This window comes from Arvicola amphibius, chromosome 9, assembly GCF_903992535.2.
Source record: "Arvicola amphibius chromosome 9, mArvAmp1.2, whole genome shotgun sequence".
NCBI classification, from domain to species: domain Eukaryota; kingdom Metazoa; phylum Chordata; class Mammalia; order Rodentia; family Cricetidae; genus Arvicola; species Arvicola amphibius.
The window spans coordinates 114,962,094-114,985,332 of record NC_052055.2 but is presented as its reverse complement, the minus strand read 5'-3'; the positions used below and the strand labels follow the sequence as shown (position 1 = coordinate 114,985,332).

The 23,239-nt window shown below is 49.5% G+C and overlaps 1 protein-coding gene across 2 annotated transcripts in view; it reads right to left on the bottom strand.

The window, feature by feature from the left end:
- Positions 1 to 5,176: 5,176 nt before the first annotated feature.
- Positions 5,177 to 23,239, bottom strand: part of Bcr (BCR activator of RhoGEF and GTPase) — a 123,297-nt gene continuing 105,234 nt past the window's right edge. For both annotated transcript variants that reach the window (XM_038342520.2, XM_038342521.2), the window contains 7 exons: positions 15,232 to 15,291; positions 13,961 to 14,070; positions 12,240 to 12,379; positions 9,757 to 9,891; positions 8,732 to 8,837; positions 8,246 to 8,408; positions 5,177 to 7,857 (listed from right to left, as the gene is read on the bottom strand). In XM_038342520.2, the coding sequence (XP_038198448.1) occupies positions 7,768 to 7,857; positions 8,246 to 8,408; positions 8,732 to 8,837; positions 9,757 to 9,891; positions 12,240 to 12,379; positions 13,961 to 14,070; positions 15,232 to 15,291 (804 nt within the window). In that variant the 3' untranslated portion in view covers positions 5,177 to 7,767. The remainder of the gene's footprint in view (positions 7,858 to 8,245; positions 8,409 to 8,731; positions 8,838 to 9,756; positions 9,892 to 12,239; positions 12,380 to 13,960; positions 14,071 to 15,231; positions 15,292 to 23,239) is intronic.

Genomic DNA, 23,239 nt, shown 5'->3' with positions numbered 1-23,239 from the left:
AGGCTCCAGTTTGCTTCTTCTACATACAGTACTGAGCTGAGCTAGGTTGAACCAAACCAGGGAGGGATTTGATAATTGCACTGATCTGTTCACACAGGTGTGTTAGACACTCACTCCAAAAGTTAATGAGGGCATGTGAGATAATAGGTAAGGGCACTTGCTGCCAAACCTGATGATGGATGCAGGGAACTAGCTTCCACAAATTGTTCTCTTACTTCTACATATAGGCATTCTAGGGTACCCATGGGGGCATGCGTGTGTACACCCAATAAGTAATTAAATGTTAAAAAATTACCAAAGTCAATGGGACCAGTGTTGTTAATTAGCTAGTAGGACATTTGCATAGTGGGCATATCCAACACTGTGTTGCTCCCACAGTTAATGGTCTACTCTGGTAGAGATTACATCACACTAGGTACACACAGCTCCCAGATAGGGTGTGATTTCTGAACTCTATACCTCACTTTATCACATTCTCATCTTACTTGCGCAATGCAAATACTTCAAATGAAAGAATACAACTTATGAAAAAAATTCCAAGCAATAAAATAATCCCAGATACATAAATCTCAATGTGGTAATAATATAAAGAATATGGAAAACCAAGATAATACTACTCCTTCAAAAATTACTAATCCCAAAATAAAAATAAAAAGGCCAGGAAGTGGTGGCACATGCCTTTAATCCCAGCACTCGGGAGACAGGCAAAGGCAGCAGATCTCTGTGAGTTCAAGGACAGCCTGCTCTACAGAGTGAGTTTCATGACAGTGATTACTGTGGAGACTTAGTCTTCCTGGCCAGGGAGACCCCTAAAACATTACAGGCTATTGCCACTGCTCTTGATTGCCCACCAGAACTGGATAACATGGAAGACGCCACATGCTTTGGCTGCAGGCATAGAGAAAGCTTCTTCCTGATTGGCTAGCTTTCAGGGAGGCGGTCATTAACAGTCTTACACAGCTGTAGACCTGGCATGATTCACTACTGACCTGTGAGGCAACATGTGCGCACTGGTGGAATAGTTAAGGAGTAACCACTTTCTGATTGGATTTGAGGGAGGTCTCTGCTTCCCCTGAGGGAATTCACACCTGGTACTGTAAATCTGATCAAATCTTATGGCCAGAGAGGTTACAGGCCTCAGTGGCAAGGCTAGAACTGTTGTTTTTTGTTTTATTAAAGGGACATGTTGTGCCGGGCATGGTGGCACACACCTTTAATCCCAGCACTCGGGAGGCAGAAAAAGGCGGATCTTTGTGAGTTTGAGGCCAGCCTGGTCTACATAGCAACTTCCAGGACAGCTAGGGCTTTTATACAGAAAACCCTGTCTTGGAAAACCAAACCAAACCAAACCAAAACAAGGGACACATTGCACCTATCAAATTGCCTTCTAAATATTTATGCCCATAGGTTAGTGTTGCTCTCAACTTCGGTCAGAGCGTCTTTTGGCAGTAGGTAGTGGTTACTGAGGAGACTTAGAATTACTCAAAGTGCTGAGAACAAGTAACTGCTGAGTGTTCAAGTCTCTATCATTCCCTCCAAGGCTCAGGAACATTAGGGAAGACTAGCTAGAGAGAGATTGTGAGCTGGAAGGTGTAGAGTGTTGTAGAACGCCGTCTTCCTGATGTGATGGGGCCATTGTGCTTAGGAACTCATAGCAGCTATGGGTAACTGTACAAGTCCTGTACACGATCATGCCTGCCAACAACCTGTTATGGAAAGGGGCATTACAGGCTCAAGAGTCTCTCATCCCTCCTTGAGGATCTATAGGAAGTTAGTTCACTGCTGCTTGGGGAAGGCTGTAACCACTGTAAGTTGTCAGGGCTCCTGTGTATGAACCCTTACCCATGTTCCTATAAACAAGCTTAATTAAACTCATTGACAGACAGACAGAAGACACATACACATGACAAGAGTAGAAACTATTCGGGAAGAGGAAGGTATTGATAGCAGTAGGAGGAGGCAAGAGAAGGAAATGGAAGATGAGTATGATTGAAATAGATTTTATACATGTATACAATGTCATAATGGAGCTATTATTATGAATAATTGAGATGTAATAAAAACTTGTAAAAATCGATCTTTCAGAGTGAGGCTATAGCTCAATGGTAAGGCATACACTTAGCATGTGCAAGATGCTTGATGCGATCCCCAGCAGACACCAACACACACATCCTACTTCAAGGAGGATTTCACTGATGTCCAATTCAGAACAAACGGCAGCCTTGGTGGATGCTCCCCGCCCCAGCCTCTGCCCTTTGCAGTGCTAGTGACAAAGCCCAGGGGCCGCATCTTAGGCTAGCGCTAAGCCACTGGCCCACATTTCCAACTCTCTCATGCTTTCTGAGGGCTAGAAAGCAGCGGTCTGTGAGGCAAAGGTGACCAGTTCCAAACACACTAGAGGGTCTTGCAGAGGACTGAGACCGGCGTGAAAGGGTGTGAACACAAGGAGACAGGAAGAGGTGAGTGAGGACACGGCAGGCAAAGACACTCTCCACTTTCTCCGGGCCTTGGTAAGCACAGCCGGTGGTTGGAGAGGGGCAGCCACAGCCTCTAGGTCAGGTCAGCAAGCCTTCTGCCCGCATGCTGTGCCGCACCATTGCCAAGTGTGGGGGTGACCTTTATGCATGCCTTGCTGGCTTCTGCCTCTCTCCTTTAGGCTTTGGGCCCTGGGACTGATGGAAGCATCTTGACTTTCCTAGGTGTGTGACAATATTAGCTTCATGTGGCTGTGTTAGAAACTTACAAACTACAGGGCTCCAGAAAACCAGGACTGACTTCTGTCTCAGTTCTAGAAGTGCCGAGTTAATCTGTTGGCAGGTGGAGGCACTGGGTGGCTTTTGGTCCAGTCTGCCTCTCGCTTTGGTCATGGTGCCTCCTGCAACATTGACAATACTTGACCTGTAAATTTTCCCCTCCATCTTTGCATGGTACTTGCTTGTTTGTTCTTTAAAACATGGTCTTGCTAGACAGTCCCAGCTGTATTGATCTTTCCCAGGTTCCATACGTAGGACAGAAATCTAGAGACATAACCTAGGGCACTCTGAAGCCTTTCTTGAAATATTACCATGTGTTACCAAGCCGGGCTGCTGGGTTTAGGGAGTTTTGGCACCATTTTTCCCCAAGTAATTGGTGCCTTTTCTAATTTAGTTTTGAATGTGACACGTGCCTCTAAGAGCTCATCTCTGGGCATGCCCGTCACATCCCTGGCTGGCCTGTCTGTAAGAAGTGGGGATGATGCAGAACAGAACTCTGCCTGGAAGTTGACTATAGCCTGTCAGCTTCTCTCACTCCTATTCAGCCAGATGGGCGGGATCCAACCCTAACAGCTCTCTTGACCTCTGCTGGGATCTTGCTCTGCTCTTGCTGGCCTGTGGGCACTGTTCCAGGAGAGGCCATTTGGGACTCTTCGAGAGCAGTTTGTCACTGCTTTGATCTTTCTGTTTATCTTTCCAGAAATATTTGCAAGGGCCCATCTTCAGACCCTTCTGCAATTTCCCTGACTCTGATAGGCCATGATGCTGGAAAATCAGCCTGTGTGCCCCCATCAATAAACACTATTCTGGTCAGGCCAAGGCTGCTGGTGGAGGTCTCATCTAGCAGAAAGTTGGTACATTTGGGGACAGGGAGGCTCACAGGCCGGATCTGGGATACTATGTAGAGTGGGGTCACTCCATTTTCCTCTAAGGTAGTGGTTTTCAACCTTCCTAACGCTGTGACCCTTTAATACAGTTCCTCATGCTGTGGTGATGCCCACCAGAAAATTAAAATTATTTTGTTGCTACTTCATAGCTGGAATTTTGCTATTGTTATGAATCATAATACAAATTTGTTTTCCTATGGTCTTAGGCAACCCCCGTGAAAGAATTGTTTATCACCTCCACCAGGGGTCACGACCCACAGGTTGAGAATCTTCTTGAAAGGCGCTTGAAAGTGTTGATAACTTCAGACTTGAGGTACAGTGAATTATCCTGCCCCTAGGTCATATCACTGACCTGGGTTTGGACAGACCTGGCCCTTGCATGCAGAAGCATGGTGAGGAGGCAGTTTTTGCCTGAAAGTTAAGAGATGCAAAAAAGGCTATGAATGTATGCATGTGTGTAAGTTTCCCAAACAGGGCCAGGCAGACAATGGAAGACCACTAACTGCAACCTCTTAGGGGCTGGACAGTCAAATACCAAAAGAAGCCCTTCCTGGTCACTGTGCGCACAGCTTCCTGGGAAGGACGGATCCAAGGTCAATCCATGTACTTGTGGAGTGGGAATGGGGTTAGGGTATCTGAGACCTCTCAGGATCCAAGAGTGAGGGTGCAGCTCTTTTGGTCCTTCAGGGTGATCTCTGTCCAGCCTGCCAATCAGTGAATGGAGCAGTGAGAGTCTACTCTGAGCAACCCTGCAGGCCGGAGTCACACTGAAACATGGTATTGCTCAACCCCCTCCTTGGCTGGCCATTTGCAGTCTCTGTTAAGTGAGCCTTGTCTTAGGAGGCGTTAGGGTGACTTGCTAGAGGTATTGTCAAAGGTGATGTCAAAGGGCAGTTGGGTATGACAAGGCTCTTCCCAAGCCACCACTATCAAAGGAAGAATCCATGTCACGTGCCTGCTTTCACCAGCTTCAGCTTCCTTGTAAGCAGGCTTCTGAGGGCAAGGCTAGAGGCAGCTAAGAACGTCATCGACTCTACATGCCATACAAAGGTAGGGTCCAGCTGCTCCAACCTGCAATCCCAGCAGGCTAAGGGGCTTAAAACGGGGGTATGGGTATAGGTGAGAACCAGGGCCCAGCAGAGCAAGCAGGATTGGCTAGCTACCCTATTGCCATCTCCCCCACCTGCAGGGTCAGGACTAACATCCTATGTGGTTCCTCTTTCTCCTCCTTAGCCAAGGCTATGTTCCTTTGCCCAAACTAGACTGCCCCAGGCTTGAGGACTCAGCTACTACTCTGTATCTTGAAACTGCTTGCCTGGCAACTGCCTGTGGGCACCCGATTCCATTAAACCAGGACTTCCCACTGTGGTCCACGCAGGCCCCTCCTCCCCTCCTGATGGCCTGTTTGGACAGTGAGGGCAACGGTACCACTGGCTCTTCTCTATGCCCACGGCTTCTAGTTTCGTCAAGCCCCAGGAATGCAGGGGATTCAAACTCAGAGGAAACTGACCGTCTAGAAACCACCACAAACTGAAGTAGTCTGAGAAGACTTTAATGAGAGTGTTCGTGGGTCCTTCCGGCACAGGGGTAGTACAGACAGCTAGCTCAAAAGCAAGATTGCAGCTAAGAAACCATCCACCCACTGGGGAGGCCAGGTTACCACCATGAAGCCATGCCCACTGTACCCAGGACCCAGGTTCCAAGGTAAGAAAGTAGCATTTCTTCCTTTAGAGTCTGGCAGCCGTGCTTGGTGGACAGTCATGATGGACTCTAGGCCATCACTCTCTCTGCAGAGGGAAAGCTGGGTTATCCCACTCCTGGAGAACACCATGCCTTTTCCATGCCCCACCGTGGCTTTGCCAGCCTACAGGCCTGCAGGGTGTGAGACGGTAACAGAGGCAGCCCCAGCCAGTGCCATCATGGCCGGATGGCGGAGGAACACTTTTAGAACAACGCAAGAGGGATCGTTCCATCATCAAACAACACCTCTATAAATAAAGAGCAACGAGGGAGGAGAGGGGGGTGAGGGAACGCAGATTGGCACATTCATATATTGCTTTCCAGTTCAAGGTGACAGAGGCAAATCAAGAGACAACAGAGGGAGCAGAATCAACAGCTGGGTTGGGCTTTTCTCAGCAGGGTTCCCATCTCAGTGGTCAGCGCCACTGAGATGGACTATGATGGGCAGCCAGACTAGAGGAGCTCACTGGGTTCAAAAATGCTCAAGGGCAGACCAAAGGGTGGCTCTGCTGAGAAAAAAAAAAAGGCCAACTAAACAAACACTGTATGAAGACAGAGACCCTGCAGGGCCTTTTGTTTCCTGCCCAATACGTTGGGCAGGTTCAAGAGCAGACGGTAAGGGAATACATGGCCTGCCTCTTGGGAATCCCCATGGGTTGTGGGGTTGGCAGATGCCGTTCGTGGACATACCCACCTTCTAGACGTGGGAGGGACCGTGGGGTATGTGACCAGGTGCGAGAGTCCTCCATGACAAGCAATCTATACCCCCAAGTCATGCCCTTCTGCAGGAGCAGCTTGGGATTCAAGTCTATAGTCTTTCTTCTCTCCCCGTCTACGCCACGTCCCTGTCCCACAGCCCTGCACTGGAGCCTTGGCCGGCCCGAGAAGCTCTATGCTGCCAAAGCTGGTCTTGAACTCACAGCGATTCTGCCCCAACCTCCCTAGTGTAGGATTCTAAGACCTTTTTAAAAACGATGCAAGGATTTGTGGGTTTCTTTCTTGAAAAGAACTGGTGGTGTCCCCTTTCTCTTTTTACTATCTAAGGTGGTCAGGAAGAGACTATCCCAACTCTCACCCGAATACAGGGAATGTGGGGTGGGAGGGCGGAAGGTGGGTTGGCTTCCAATCTGCTTTGGGGCGTCTGCTCCCACCCCAGGTCTGACTTTCCTTACCTTCTTCCCATGTTCCCGATGTCCCAGAGACATCAGAAATGACTCCAAGCAAAAAGAAAGCTGGCTCTGGAAGGAAGACAAAATGCTGCTCGGGACACTGCCCGTCCACGGTGTACATTCTAGTATCTTATTAGGTGTCTGAATCCATTAGGAAAAAAATTAGAAACTATGTATAAAACTTAAAAATATTCAAGTATCAAAAGCTATTTCGGATCAAAGTTTTAAAACAAGCCACTAGAGCAAGTTGCTGCTTCGGAGCAGAAACCTCTACAAAAGTTAACTGAGTCTGCTCAGTTGAGAGCAAGGAAAGGATGTGATCACGTGATGTTTATGTGGGACAACAAGGGACAGAGAGAGTAGTCAGAGCCAGGCCAGAGAAGTCACAGCCTTTGTCAGCCAAAAGGGAGACAGGTGCCAGGTAGGCAATGGGGATCAGTCGACATGGTCACTCTCCCTGCAGAAGGAACTGTAAGGTGCACGGCCAGGACCTCCTTCCCCCCCGTGTCTGGTCTCCGGACACTTAAGGGCTGCAATGGAGTATACTCCTGAGAAGTGCACAGCTAGCAAAAACAAGAGTATCAGCGAACAGGAGCCTGACCTACTTCTGCACAGACAGCCTTGGAGGAAGACAAAGCAAGCAGCAAGGAGTCAAGATGCTACAGCGCTGACTCAAGCCCTGGTACACAGACAGTGGAACTCCTAAGTCAGGGAAATGGAGATGTCCCCACCCACACAGGGACATGGCTGTGGCCCCCACAATATGAAGCAGCAGCAGTGTTTATTCAAGACACAAGAGTGAGGGATCTGGCGGTGTCCCTATTCCCCAGAGAGGGTGCATCGGAACAAATGATCCAGTAGAGATTTTTTTTTTCTTTAAACTCTGATAAATTAGATTCGTAAAAACCACTCTCTTCGCCATCTTTCCCTTGTACGCAGGCTGGCGGATGGGCTGGCCTGGGGTGCCCTCTGGCGGCAACAAGGGAAGACTACAGTCTAGGGCCAGCCTGGGACTTGCAGACACACCTGGATGGTTTGCATAGGCCCCCTTGGGCCTTCTGCTTCGGGTACTTGTCTCTTGACAGATGGCCCAGAGCTTGGGAATGGTTAAATTACACCACAAGAAGAGTCTCGTTCCCACTCCGGGGATGGATTCTCTCGTCACAGGATTCCAGGTCATTCTGAGGGCCTCTTACTGAGACGAATGATGCCAGGCCTTTAGACTTCGGTGGAGAACAGGATGCTCTGTCTCTTGCTGTCGGGGGCGGGGATGGCCTCCAGCTGCAGGAAGTACAGCAACACTTGGACCTGTCCCGGCAGAGAAGGGGAGGGCAAAGAGGTAAGAGGGTGCACTGGGTTGGGGGTGGGAAGCTCATCTTGGCTCACTCAGCTCAGGTGCTAAGAGATCCTGTCAGTGACAACAGCCCCACATGTCAAGACACCCTGGATTAGGAAGATGTCCGACTATACATGATGAAGTTTTAAGACCTAGGCTGCATGCTGGGCCTTGGGCCCTGCAAATCTAATCAGGTACAGAGGGAATCGAAGTAGCCAGGGTCCTTCATTCCTGGCCTTCTCAGGGGTAGGGGGTAGGCCTCTGCAGTACAGCTGGGAATGACTAACAAGACCCAGGCTGGGGTAGGCTGAGACCACCTGTGTCAAGCTAGGGTAACATCAACTACAGTATTTCCTTTACCTGGGACATGACCTCCAGGGACCAGCTGTCAGTCATGGTGATGGGCTGGTTGGGGTTTGCAGGAAGCTTACTTTCCTTCTCTGAAGGTCGAAGCAATGTGGGGCCAAAGACCGTGGCGAGGTTATGCAGGGACATCTTGTTCACTGGCTCCTTTTCAGCCACCCTGTGCAAGGCCAAAGCAGAGGATCCTGTTTCAACATCACACTCACGGCAGAGGTAAGGATTCCACCCCAGGGTCTGAGAAGCCCAGGATCAAGAGAACTCAAGACCAATGGGCAGCTGGGACAGCTCTAGGCCACGGTCTGGGAGTAAAGGACAAGTTCAAGTGCAATTCTGGCTGTTGACTTAATGTCTCGGTGCAGAGGGACAGGGGTGGCAAAGGCTCTGGCCCCTAGTGTGGGAAACTACTGCAGACCTAGGAAGGAGAAAAGGCCCTTGGCGTCCGGTTTCCTGGGGTCTTTGGCTGCATGGAAAAGCAGGCACTACCTTTTCAAGTGGTCCAGAAGGAAAAGGAAGGTCACTAGGTTGGCCTCTGGGAGGGACAGCAGCAGGTTGAGCATGCAGCTCTCTTTTGCAACAGGGTCTGAAAGAGCTACAGAGAGAGGAAGCTTAGTTTCCAGGGTCACAGCACAAGCCAGAGACCTCTCCCAAGGATGTCAGATGAGGTATCCTGAGCCTAGGAGGGAAGACGTCACCGACTTCAGACCCATCACTGTCTGGGTTCACACAGCTTAGATTAACCCCCACTGAGAAGGACCCTGTGGCGGTTGTTCAGATGGCATGGGAGATACCCGGAAAGCCTTCTCTCATCTCAAAGGGTCAACAGCACCCTAGGCACCTGTTCAACAGGTGTCCCTACGGCTGCCGCCTGTGGGCAGAGGTGTGCTCAGGGCCACTTTCTGCTGCTTTCAGGCCTACAGAGCCCAAACTCTGAAGGAAGCACATACAGTCAGGATAAAGAGAACTGGGGAGTTGAAAGGCCCCTGCCCCAGTCCCTGGGAGTTTCCCTTATTTTTATGTGCACCCAAAGGGCACTTTCAGGCCCGACGGTCCAGGTCTTCTGGTAAACTGGCTCTACAGGCTGGGTCACCCTAAGGGCGAGGCAGGAGCTATGCTTGTCTCCTATGCACTGCAGTGGCCACTTTGAGCACCATCCTTCAGGTTGACTTGAACCTCTCTCTGCTTGACTGGGCCAGGACCTAGGGTTCGAGTGTTAGGGGTTCCTTTTGGCCCGGCAAGCCATCCATTCAGTGCTGCTCTACTAAAAGGAATGCTGTAGCTATCAGGGTCTCACAGCTGGAGACACTGATTACCCTCTGGCCGTACTGAGAGGAGAGGTAGGACAACCCATAGATGGCTTGGTTTTTGTCTCCTACACAGCCAGCTCTCTTAGGTCACCGGGTTCCATGGAAGAGTAGAGGGGAACAGTCGTGATTTCCTCTCCTAACAGTGGCAGTAGAGAGAAGAGGGAGGGGGATGCCTCCTGCAAGGTCGAGGCCAGCAATGCTCACCAATGCCCTCTGCGAAGTTGGGGTAGAACTCATCAGTGAAGAGGGGCTCGGGCAGCTCGCGGAAGTAAAGCTTCAGCGTGCCGGCAATGGCGTTCACGTCCATCTCGCTCATCATGACTGACACATCCTTATTGTCTGGAAAGAACATAGAAACGGAGCCTTTATGTGGGCTGGGCTCCTGAAACCCTGCCTGGGTAACGTGACCGCCACCATGTTGGCAAATGTGTGTACCCAGTCCCTTTATGTAGTCTGTCCTCTTTCTCCTAAGCGTCCGTGTGAGGGAGTCTGGGCAGAGTTGCTGGGAAACAAGAATATCTCACACTTCTGCCCATGCCTCTGCTCTGTGCTGCGAAGGGCAGTCCAGCTGCAGAGCCAGGCAGGCCAGGGCAGGAGAAGGTAGAGCTCACAGAGCCTAGGTAGGAATCGGGCAACTCTGTTCCTGTATAGAACAGCTGCCTGGGTGGCAGCTTCTTCTGACAGGAAGGGCCTGGGGTTATTAAGGTCATTTCTGTGGTCCTATTAGGTGTTTTCTTTGAACTTAGGTGGCCACTGGTCCTGTGCACTGGACAGTAGGTCTGCTCTGGTTGTCCAGAGAAACTGAAGGTACAGCAAGGCTCACCAAAGGGTGCTTGATGGCCCAGGTCAGGAAAGCAGTACAAAGACTCTGTAAGTACAAAGCCCTGCCAAGTCCTGCTTCTATCTTCTTGTTCTCTGGGGACGCTGGGTAAGGACCCTGTGCTGGTTGGTTTTCGTCAAGGTGAAACAAACCTAGATATACCTGCAAGAGGGAACCTCAACCGAGAAAATTCTTCCATAAGAGTGGCCTGTAGGCTGGGCGGTGGTGGCCCATGTGTTTAATCCAAGTACTCGGGATGCAGAGGCAGATGGACCCCTGTGAGTTTGAGGCCAGCCTGGTCTACAGAGCAAGTTCCAGGACAGGCTCCAAAGCTACAGAGAAACTCTGTCTTAAAAACCAAAAAAAAAAAAAAAAAAAAAAAAACCAACAACAACAAAAACAAAAACAAAAGGCCTGTAGGCTCTTCTTGATTGAAGGTTGATGTGGAAGGGTCTAGACCACTGTAGACAGTGCCTTGGTCATGTGGTTCTGAGTTGTATAAGACGGCAGACTGAGCAAGTCACAAGGAACAAATCACTAAGCAGCATAACTCTATGACTTCTGATTCGATTTCTGTTTCCAAATTCCTGCCTTCGGTTCCTGCCCTGACTTCCCTCTATGATAGATAGACTATGGTCTGGGAGCTGTAACCTGAAATAAACCCTTTGCTCCCCATGTTGTTCTTGGTCTTGGTGTTTTATTCCAGCAATAGAAACCTTACCTAAGACTGACTGTCTATGGATCTCAAGGTCCTTGTTTAGCATTTGGAGACAGTTCTGTCTCCCCTGCAGTGTGTGAGGGTTTGGGGGACAAGTAGAAACAAGACATACCAGTAAAAATTGGGTCATAGCCATGCCTACTGTCCCATGCCATTCTCAAGTGGGCCATAGTCAAATTATATGGGGCTTTAGCTCCTCCTGCTGACTCCAAAGCATCAGGCCACATCCTACGGAAGGCCACGGTCCAGTTTGGTGGGTGTGGCTAGACATCTGAAGGATTCCTGTCTTTTCTTTTTAAAAGAGTTACTTGCTATTTTTATGTACATGTATGTATCTGTATGAATTTATGTGCACCACATGCATGCAAGATCCCACAGGGCAAGAAGAGGGCACTGGATTCCCTGTAACTGAAGTTAAAGGTGGTTATAAACTGGATTGCGGGTGCTGGGAACCGATCCTGAGTCCTGTGCAAGAGCAGTCCGTGCTCTTTCCTAAGGCATCTATCTCTCCATTCATTTCTCATTCTTTTGAGATGTGACATTTTTAGGCAGGGCCTGAACTCCTGGGCTCAAGTGACCCTGTCTCAATCTCCTGAGTAGATGCAACTACAGGATAACATCAATGTGCCCAGATCACACTATCTCTCAAGCCCATTTATTTATTTGTTTGTCTGTTCATTCATTCACATTTATTTATTTATTTACTTATTCATTCATTCATTCATTATTTATTTATTTATTTATTTTATTTTTGAGGTAGTGTCTTGCTCTGTGGTCCTGTATGGCCTTGAATTTGCAGCAATCCTTGCGCCTCTACCTCACAAATACCGGGATTGTAGGTACTAATTATCAACCTCCAATCAATCAATCAATAATCAATCAATCAATCATCTATCTATTTGACACAGGAAAACACTATAAGGCTAAAGCTAGCTTGGAACTCATGTAGTCCAGGCTGACAGTAGATACCCCTGGCTTATCCTCCTGGAGGTTAAGACACAGGCTCATATTGCTGCGTCCAGTTTCTGCCTTGTACTCTTAGATAATAAAACAGAAAGGAAGGAAAGGAGAGAGACTGGTGTTCTAGGCCCCCCGGGAGTCTCAGTGTGGACACCACCCATCTGTCCCACACTGCTAGGCAATACTCACTGACATCGAAGGCCGCCTTCAGTGCCTGGATGTCCGTGGCCACTCCAGACACGCGGTAGATGCCCACCTCCTCCATGCCCCGGCGCTCTATCTCCTCCACACACTGGCGCACAATGTAGGGTACCTTGGACCTCTCTCTCCTGCAGGGGGAGAGGAAGGTGTGTAGAGTTCAAGGCCACACATATAACCTTGGGCAAGTTTTCCTTCCTGCTGCTCTTAGGCATTTTGCATATATTTTATCAGGAACTTTCTAAGAACCTGAAGCAGCCAATCATATTGTGAATTATATATATATATATAATGCTGTGGGAAGGTCAGGAGGCTTTGTTATTCTCTTCCATGGTGCTGGAGGGCACACGTGCATACCTCACAGATGCTGGGTAAGTGCTCTGAGCTCATCTTCAACCCAGGAGCTTTTCTAGGCAACAATGGGAAGTACAGCTCCCAGGCTGTGAATGGACCAAAACCTTCCTGGAGTCCTGAAAAAGACTCTCACCTCTAAGACAGGAAGTGGGACAGGGTATTGGCCTAGGCACTTGAATACTGTGCAGTGAATCCCTTGAGGCTCCTTGAGAGCTAAGGTTTGCATAGGGTAAACACCGTGTATTTTGTTGTGTGTTTGATAGTTTTAAGTCAACTTGACACAAGCTGGAGTTATCTGAAAAGAGGGAACCTCAATTGAGAAAATGCCTCCATAAGATCTGGCTGTAAGGCCTTTTCTTAATTAACTGATTGATGGGGAGGGCCCAGCCCATTGTGGGTGTTTCCACTCCTGGGCTGCCGGTCCTGAGTTCTATAAGAAAGCAGGCTGATCAAGCCATGAAGAGCAAGCCAGTAAGCAGCACCCCTCCACTACCTCTGCATCAGCCCCTGCCTCCAGGTTCCTGCCCTGACTTCTTTCAGTGATGAGCAGTGATTTGGATACACTCTTTCCTCCTTCAGTTTCTCTGGTTATGGTGTTTCATCTCAGCAATAGCGATCCTGGGACATGCTGCACGTACCCAGGCAGCTTGCCATTTTAAAGGCTTTCTCTTATGACAGCCTCTGGGCCTTCTGGTACAGCTCTGGAAGGAGAATGCTTTGAAGCTAGAAACCACTGCTGTGTGGATGCATGAACTTGGCTTCACTCTCAGCCGGACTCAGACACGCACAACCAGGTCCCTTCCAAGCCCCAATCCCATAGTTACATGGGGGGAAAAGAGGGGTGTGTCTTCCTCCCCGGAGTGCACATCCTCATTTTCTGGAACAGCTTGGAAGCGGAATCTCTCCGAGGACAAGCGTGTGCTTGGACACATGTCACTGCTGGTCAATGAATGGTGCAGCCAATATCCCATCCTGGGGAAGTGGCTCAAGTCTGGGAGGAAGTGGCCTGGATCCCCATGAATTGCCCTCAAACCAACAAACAGGCATCTCCTGGCAACAGGCTCATGACAAGAGGGCCAAGGTTCAAATTGTTCAACAGGAACTCAACAGATTCCTGATTCCAGGATCACAACACATCCCAAGTGAGGGAAGCAAGTCCTGCACTTGGGCAGTTCCTGACCAGGAGGTGAGACATTCCTGAGCTGGTTTTGCAATAAACACAGGAGGTGGCTAAGCAAAGACTCTCCCTATCCCTCTCTCCATAACCCCCCTCCTCTAAAAGGCAGCCAGCAGAGCCAGGCACTAAGACCTGCCTGCAGCATGCCTTCACAGACAAGCCCACATCAACCGCCACTCACTTTGTGACCACTGCAATCTTGACCCCGAAGACCCCAGTCTGTTTGCGGGAAGGCATTCTCTTCAAGCTGAACTCCCTGCTCGTGAACTTGACGGAAAGTTTCACTTCGATCTGCAGTAGAAAGAGAGGGTGTGGGTCTTTCACCCTCTGGACCTCTTGGGCTGAGCTCTCAGGGTCCCTGAAGGTCCTAGCCCAAGAAACCTTCTCACCCCCAGGGCAAATAGGTAGGTCAAGGGCCCATAATGAGATGTTGTAGTCAGTAAGAGTCATTTAAAAAAAATGTGCATTGGTGTTTTGCCATGGGTATTGGACCCCTGGAACTGGAGTTTACAGACAGTTGTGAACTGCCACGTGGGTGCTGGGAATTGAACCTGGGTCCTCTAGAAGAGCAGTCAGCGTTCTTAACCCCTGAGCCGCCTCTCCAGCCCTGTTTCCCTTTAGTTTTTGAAGTAATAATTAAAAAAAAATAAATAGGTGGGGTTGGAGTGAGTAGCTCAGCGGTGGTGCACAAACTTAGCAAGCACAAGGTACAGCATTCAATTCAAAGTATCAGAAAAAAGCAAAAGAAAACAAAGCAATCAAACCACCGCCGCCCCTCAAGAAAGGATCCACAGCAAAAGCAACAGGTCATGTGTCCTCATCTGTAAATCTAAACTGTTCCCAAACTGTAAAGTCCCTGAACTCCGTGATGCACATGCAGGGTTCTGCACCCAAATGACCTCCCCGCTAATGAGTTAAGATGCATAAAATCACCCCCCCATCTACGCATGTAAGTTATATATAAAATAATAGTAAATTTCATATTTATGTTTGGGTCCGTGCCCAAGACTGCCTATGTGCCTGCAAATATTTCATCATCAGAAAAAAAGGGGGGGGGGATCTCTAAAACTGCTCTAGTCCCAATCTTTTTGGACCCATTTTCCTGAAGACAGCCAAAGACGACCGCAGTGGATCTTAAGTGTTCTGTGAGATGTGGTCCCAGGGCCCCTAATACGGCAGATTTTTTTCTTTCAGGATGGAACACGCAGGTCTGGGTGGCAACCGGCCATCAGACAGAATGCTCCTTCCTGTCTGCTCTGGAGGTCTCCCCTTCTGCTGTGTACACAGCACTCCTGGGGGGTACCCTTTCCTCCCACCTACACGGCCTCCTCTGGAGCCTGTTCTCCAGCTAATATCTCAGGCTTAGCCTTCTTCTGACTGTTGTGGATGGAACTGGGTCTGCTTTAACTTTCAGTGGGAGACAGGCACAAACAGAGCCCCGTGGGTACTTACCCCATTCATGTCAATGACAGTCCGTTGCCAGTCTCTGTCCTGCAGGGCTTGGGGGTCCAACTGAAACCAAGGATGAATGATTAGAAGAGGCCCTCAGGTCTGCTTGGAGGCTCTGCTCAGCAATGGCCATCCCTGCTGCTATCCTATACTCTCTGACGGCGACCAGAGAGGCAGGATGACCTGTCAGAAAGTTCTGGAACCTCAGAGTGCCACAGCTCACTGCCATAAGCCCTGCTCTCCACCCCCTGCCACAGATGGAACCTAAGTCCTTGTATTTGTCAGAGGGGCTGCCAGATCTGAATGCAGGACAGTCTCTGGGATGAAAACTAATTTCAGTGGGGACTGTGGGAGGGCGGAGCATCAAGAGCATCAAGGCACAGAGCGGCACCCCAAACCAGACGGAAGCCTCACTGTATCCTCCCACTCTGACCTCTGCAGAACGCTGTCCGGCAGCTGGTCTACAGGACCCTACTGTATGTCACCTGAATAAGCAGTCTTCATAACCACCATGTTCCCCCATCTATGGCACTGCTTCCCCTGCCTGATGAGCACCCATTAGCTACCACAGGGATCTTTAGAAAGGCCACTAGCTAGGCTACATAAGCAACCGGAGCTCTTCTGAAAACACATCATGAACTGAGGGTGGCTCTGTGGGAGAGCTCTTGCTGGCATGTACAAGAACCTTGGATTTCGCCGGGCAGTGGTGTCATACACCTTTAATCCCAATACTCAGGAGGCATAGGCAGGTGGATCTCTGTGAGTTCGAGGCCAGCCTGGTCTACAAGAGCTAGTTCCAGGACAGGCTCCAAAGCTACAGAGAAACCCCGTCTCAAAATTTAAAAACTAAAACAAAAACAAAGACACAAAAAGAACCTTGGATTTTATTTCTAGTACCCCAAAATTCAGAGATTAAAAAAGAACATCCACAGCTTCCCAGGTTCTTTATACAAAGAATTAACCTCTTTTCAGTGTGGGAATCTGTGGTATGGGGAAGCTCCGTCCTTGCCTCCTACTTTCTTGTAGGAATCCCAGGGCCCACCTCTCTTGGTTGCCCAAGGACAGCACCCCTTCTGTCTTCAGAAGCAAGTCGAGAAAGACAAACCTTCCCTTTCCACCTCAGGACAGATAACAGGGGCCCCCCCTCCCCTCATCCCTAGAAACCCAGGATAGGCAAAGGCCGTGAATGAGAGCATCCCTAAGACTGGGAGAGCAGCCGCCTGAGCCGTGGGTGCCTGGAACCCACCCTTCCCAGCCCACCTGGGACCCCAGGCCCTGACTGGCCCACCTTGCCCTTGCACACCAGACACCGGATGTGGGTCCACAGGGCAGTGCCTCGGGCACACAGCTGTTTTTCAGCAGAGGCTATCCGGCTGCGGCTTGCCCGGCTTGGGTAGAAAAACCGAATGAGACCCTGCATGGCGACGGGGGTCAGGCGGCAGGAGGCTTGAGGAGCTCAACAGCAGCACAGTGGCGAGTTCCTAGCCTCTGCCTCCTTTTGAACAGGCTCTCCCGGGGAAGCTCCACCCTACAGTGGGGCCAGCCAAGGTCCCAGCTTCCCATCACCCTCACATTCCACTTTTGTTTTTTGGTCGGTATATGGGAAAAACAGCTCCCGCTCCGGAGCCTATTGGTTACGGGAACTCCGATATGTCACAGTCTCCTCTTATGCCGGAGTCTCCTTTTCGAGTGGGTGGTTTCCTGTGTCCAAATTTAGAGACACTGAGTAACGTGTGTTGTTGGTCAGTCCACTTCAGGCTGGTAGTGTCCTGAAAAAATGCTTCCAGGCCTGCTGACAGTTCTAAATTGCATGTACTGCCGTCAATGGGACTGGAGTGGAGAGCATCCCGAGTGTAGACCCTGTCCCCTGTAGACGAGCTTTCAAGGCCTTTGCTGATCTAGACCCTATCCACTTGTAAGCACCGCGGTCTATCGGTATCTAACTGCCTAGAGCTGCTGGTGTCAGGCTAGCCTGACACCAGGGCCCCATCTGTAGCTTATGCTAGTGTCTACACACTCGGTTCTCACAGCAGTCTCGAATAGGTGGATTTGCCTCAAAGAACAGAATGTGCTTAGCAGAGCAGAAACCACGTAAAGAATAACAGGACAAGGAGGGCTGGGCCACATGGCCAACAGCAGCCAAGGCTGGCGCACCTTCCCATGGGCTACCCTGCTAAAGGCAGTCAACGCTGGCACCCTTTCCCAAGCAGTTATTTAAAGTTCCAGCAAAATAAACAAGCAAGAGACTGAGATTTGGGAAAACTGATGACTGAGGGGCACGGGCTATTAAACAGAAGAGCAGGGAAAAGCTAAAGCCCTCAGGGCCGTTGGGGCTGTAAGGTGCCACAGTTCCACACAGGCACTGGGCAGCCAGCATATGCGTACTCATACAGTGGTCTCAGAAGGGCAACCTGTAACACCACTGTCTCACTGAGACTGGACCGGGCAGGAACACAGAAGGACAGCTGTAGTCAGTGGATCAGGTAGACGGCTACCCAGGGGCCTGCCCAGAAAACTGCTTAGTACACACCAGGACAGGCTGGGGCATGCCTCAGTTTAACCAGGGCAGGCACTGAATGGGACCCGGAACCTCCTCTGCCTACGGTTCGAAAGCAATCATCCATATTGACTTATACCAATGCCAGGGGTCACAGTGGCACCAACCACAATAGCCTAATAATCAGAGAAACAAAAATTTAGGCCATGACAGGGTAATATTATTTAGTTACTTATTAATAATATCAAGAAGCAGATAACCCTTAAAAACAACAGTCAGCTGGGTGGTAGTGGCACACGCCTTTAATCCAGCACTGGGGAGGCAGAGGCAGCTGGATCCCTGTGAGTTCGAGGCCAGCTTGGTCTATAGAACGAGTTCCAGAACAGCCAAAGCAACACAGAGAAACCCTGTCTTCAAAAAACCAAAATGGTCACGGAAGATTACCTCTGGCATGATTCTGTTGATATAAAATGTGCAGAATGATCAAAATTCTGAAGACAAAAGCTGTTATGATCCAGAAGGCTCTGTGGGAACCTGAGTCATAACCCCAGCTGGATACTAGAAGGTTCGGAGAGATGGCACAAGAGGGAAACATGGGAAAAGACAAGATCCTATGACTCAATACGATGTTTTTCCCCAAGAAAGAACTCTTGTAATTCATCATCTATGGGAATTCATCAGCTTAGAAAGTCTGTGAATGGAAACAAGGAAGGGAAGAGGCAGAGAGAAACCTCTGATGGGTACAAGGCCCTAAGAGTTCTGGGCTTTGCTGAGTCTGACAGTTTCCTCTGAATGGTGGCCCTAGCTGAGGATGGTGCTCTCAGGATCCTGTCTCTGTCCTGACCACATCCTACCAGGCTACAGAATGGCATTCTCCCAGCACAGGTATCCCCACAAATCCTGGGCTACTGCCGACCCCGGGGTGTAAAACTTCATGTCATTACCTTGGGAAGCCTCTCTCTGAAGATACACACCTAGTATCCCTTCCTGTGAAGGTTTTCCTATGCCCTGATCTTGCTCCACCAGCACCGCCACCTGAGCCAGTGTGACCTTGTCAGTAGGCTGGCCCTGGCTTGTGGTGCATCTGTAGTCTTGAGTCTCTCTACTCTGGATCACAAAGTTTGGGAATAAATGGCATTCTTGGAGCCTAGCATATAGGTCCTGTCTCATGAGGGCAAAACAACAGGCTCTTGTGTATGAAGGCCTTGTTTGCTTGGATAACCCACAGAAGCTTGGGACCATCTTGAAAGGGACCCTGGCCAAGGTCCTGAGTACATACTGTATGTGAGGACTCACATTTTCCTTGCTGGGTGACTCTTTGAAGAGTCGGCACCATCCTGATGCTTGTGTCCTAGACCAGTGCCGCCACACCCCTCCTTTCTGATCTGTGGCTCTAATGTATCTAATTCAGAAAGAGGGAACCCTCTATTCTTTCTCTTGTGGAACTCCATCTCCAGGAAGACCAGAAACCAAAGATTTCGAGACAGGGTTTCTCTGTAGCTTTGGAGCCTGTCCTGGAACTAGCTCTTGTAGATCAGGCTGGCCTCGAACTCACAGAGATCTGCCTGCCTCTGCCTCCCGAGTGCTGGGATTAAAGGCGTGTGCCATCAGATAGACCAGGTTATGGTTCTTGAAGTTAAGTGTTCGATAATAACATTTATGGAGCAAAAAGCATGCTGAGGCAGGTTCTTAACCTCAGAAGAATCTGACACCTCCTGTCCCGGGATGTGCATGGACCATACCATGAGAGTCCCAGGTTCCATTCTGGTCCTTGCCTTAGGCCCTGCTCTCCTCCCTGGGACTGGACTTCTTCCTGTCCTCCCTTGGATATCCAGGACTGTGACTACATCTCAGTGCAAGGTCATATTATCTCACAGGTCTCTCTACTCAGAGTCTGAGCCAAGGCTGCCATCCCTACCAACTCCCAGCAGCAGGAAATGGACAGCTAGGCACCCATGGAAGACACTGGTACCAGTGGGGAAGCCTGGGCTAAGGGAGGCTGGCCTTAACAAGTCACAGATGGCTCTCCTAGGTACACCTAACCCAGAAAACAGCATCTGCAGGTGAGAAAAAGCCAGCAGGCCAGAGGACGGAGCCAGACTGGAGTGTCACGGTGTCATGCTCCTCCTCCAGTTTCCTTCCTCCTGGGATCACACGAACAAGCCCTTGTTGCCAGGAGACAGGCCAGCCACTGTGTAGGCGGGTATGAGTCATCTAGACCCTTACAAGCATTTGGGTTCCTTCCTGTTTAATGAGGTTCCAGAAGCCATTCATCTCAGGCCACGGCAGTGACCAGGGGGCTAGCGCATCCAACTGTCTCCAATTCTTCTTCGCTAACAATGATGGTAACAATAATAATAACAGAACCAAACGCTGACCAGGTCTGAGGGATACGTCACCCAGCCCCGATGTATCATGTCTCCCACTCTGGCCTAGACGTAAGGAAACAACAAGCTGGAAGGGTGACAGAGTTATGACTCACTCGGATCCCACAAAGCACGGCAGGCTGGGGAGCTGACAGAAATGAAATTAGCTTCTTTACCACACTAACCAGGCTCCCAGCTCTTTGTTCACCGTGGCTTTATCCCTGGGCATGTTCAGAAACCCATTTTGAGTGAGGATCCTGTTAAGTCAGTTTTATTAGAAACCTCTATCCTGAGATATCACACACACACACACACACACACACACACACACACACACACACTCAGGGGTGCTTAATTTTGTGTGTCTATGTATATGTTTGTGGAGACCAGACGCCAACCTCAGGTGTCGTTCCTCAGGTGCTACCCACCTTGTTTTTATTGAGGTAAGGACAGGCCAGCCAGTGAGGTCCAGGGAATCCAGTGCTGGGATTAGAAGCGTGTCATCACACAGGGCACTTATCCCTGTCCCCTCTTTTTTACACATGGATGCTGGAGATAACACTCAAGTCTCCATATCTACTATCTCGCCCTCATACTAACTTTGTTTTTGTTTGTTTTTGTTTGTTGTGTCTCATAAAGCCCAGACTGGTCTCTAATAATTCACCATGTGGCTATGACTGGTCCTAGAATCATGGATTTCCTGCCTCCATCTCCAAAGTGCTGGGATTACAGATGTGCACCGCCACCTTTGATATCTGGTTGGGTTCTTTATCTCCTATCTTCCTCCAGGTGATGTCTGCTGACCTGCCCTTCCTTCAGAAAAACCCCTATTAGGCTGGTCTAGCCAGGATCCTTTGTACACACGGCATTTCCCGTTAGTAATTGTCTACCCACTGACCCTCACTCTGTTCCTTGGCTGTGAATGCCCACTTGTCTGCGCTGTATCTGGAGCTGAGCCCTGTTCTATATAAAGGTATCTCTTCCCTCTTGGAAGCATCCTGAATCTAGCTGCCTCTGCTGCCTTCACTGCTCTCCGGCTCTGGAAATTTCTCTTCTCTTTACTAGGCTGGTTGCAGGGCACTCAAGACTGCCCAAAAGAAAAGCAAACACATCAAGAAACATTCTGTTTATACGGCAGCATCACAGCAAGGGGGTGCCAAAGAAGCTTGGTTTGATACAGCAGCTCTGCTTTCTTTCTGCTGAGATCCCCAGTTTTCCAGTGGTGGTACTCAGAAATCCTGGTTCAAATCCAGCCATTCCCAAGATTCCAGAGGGGAAAATACAAGTCACTCAAGACGACTAGTGGGACCTGAATTTCTCTTTACTGTTACTTGATAAAACCATGAAGGATCCATGGGATCACCCTTGAGTGAGGCTGGGTAATAGGAGCCTCAAGAGGGTACTAGGGCCTGGGATATGCATGAAGAATGCCTGGGTTGTGGGCAGATACTAAGAGGGAGAAGGGAAGTGGAGACCCAACAAGTCCCAGACAGTACTGCTCATCAGAGGGCCGGAAACAGTTGGGAAAGTGTCTCCTTAAACGTCAAATGAGCATTCTTCAAGACTTGCTGCAGTTGGGTGTAGCACACACTTGATCCCATCTACTAAAAAGTGCGAGACAGTCGGCCTGTAGGTGAGTTCAAGGCCTGCCTAGGAAAGTCAGTAGGACTCTGCCTCTGACTAACATAAGGAAGGCTGTAGAACACTTGCTTAGCATATGCAAGGTCCTGGGTTCCTCCCTTCTAAGAAAAGATCTGCTGTAAGCACCATGAGAAAGCTCGGGCTACAATCCGGATGAACACGGGTTTTCTAAGTGACAGCCTAGAGACAGTGGGGGCTTTCAGAAGTGGAGCCCAGTGTCAGGTCCTAAAGTCACCAGAGTAGCTATCTTTAGAAGAAAGAGCTTTCATGACTCCTGGGTTCTAGGGAGGTATTGAGGACAAGGTTTTGCAAGATCAAGCCTGAGTTCCAAACTTTTCCCTGGGTTCTTGTTTCAAGATGTAACCTCCTACCCTTTCCAGATCAATATCAGTATGACGGACTTCTCAGCCTCCAGAGCTGAGCTAAATGAAGCTCTGTTTCTCCTTGAGGAACCTGCCTCAAGCGTGTTGTGACACCACCGAAAAATGGAAGGAGATGGCACACACCACAGGGCCTACACCATGACAATCATTTGATCTGTAACTGTCACTTGGTAGACTAATGTTGGGGCTGGAGAGGTGGCTCAGTGGTTAAATCCATGTATTGCTTTTACAGGTTCAGTTCACATTATCCACGTGGCAGCTCATGGCCACCTGTTACCAAAGTTCCAGGAGACCTGGTGCCCTTTTCTGGCCTCTTCAGGTACCAGACACACATGTAGTACATAGACATCCATGCAGGCAAAACAAATAAGTCTTTAAAAAAAAAAGATCCATACTGGAACATAGGAAATCATAACCACTACCTTGGTGTCCAAGGGTAGTGTGGTCACTCTGGCACTAGCTGGAAGGTTTAGTGGTGACTACCCAGCAGGGCACCGCCGGGACACTTCATTTCTACTTTGCTGTCTGCTCTCAGTGTATGTATGGTAATTCCTTGAGGCCCCAAGCCCCTGAGTCACCCAACACACTTCTACAGTCAAAACCAGGCAGCAGTCTGGCCAGGCAGGGGACACAGACTTGCTTATCTGAGTGAAGAGAACGGGTCCACCCTCTCAAAGAAGTAACTGATTCACCATTCCTGGCACTCCATATTTTTAATCACAAGGTGGAATCTTACTTCTTGCCCTCAGGGAAGGAACCCGGTGGTTGTGGGTGTGTACTGTTGAGTGTGTACTGTTGAGTGTGTACTGTTGAGTGTGTATTGTGGGTGTGTACTGTGCTCTATAGGTGTCTGGGATGCCAAGCGGCTCTCTTTTCTCCTCTTAGAGGCTTCACACCAAGATAGAAAGTCTAGGCAGTGGGGTGCAATACTCAAGACCTGACCCACTTTTGTGGCCGGAAGAGGTCAGATAGAGTGGCTGGGCTACATGGAGTAATATGCACGAGGATGGCGAGAGAGGAGGAAGGAGAATTGCCTAGAAGCTCACCAGCCAGCTATTCTGGAACACTCAGCAAAGCAGCAGAAACAAGACACCCTGTGCAGTGATATTTCATTTGTGTTTTAG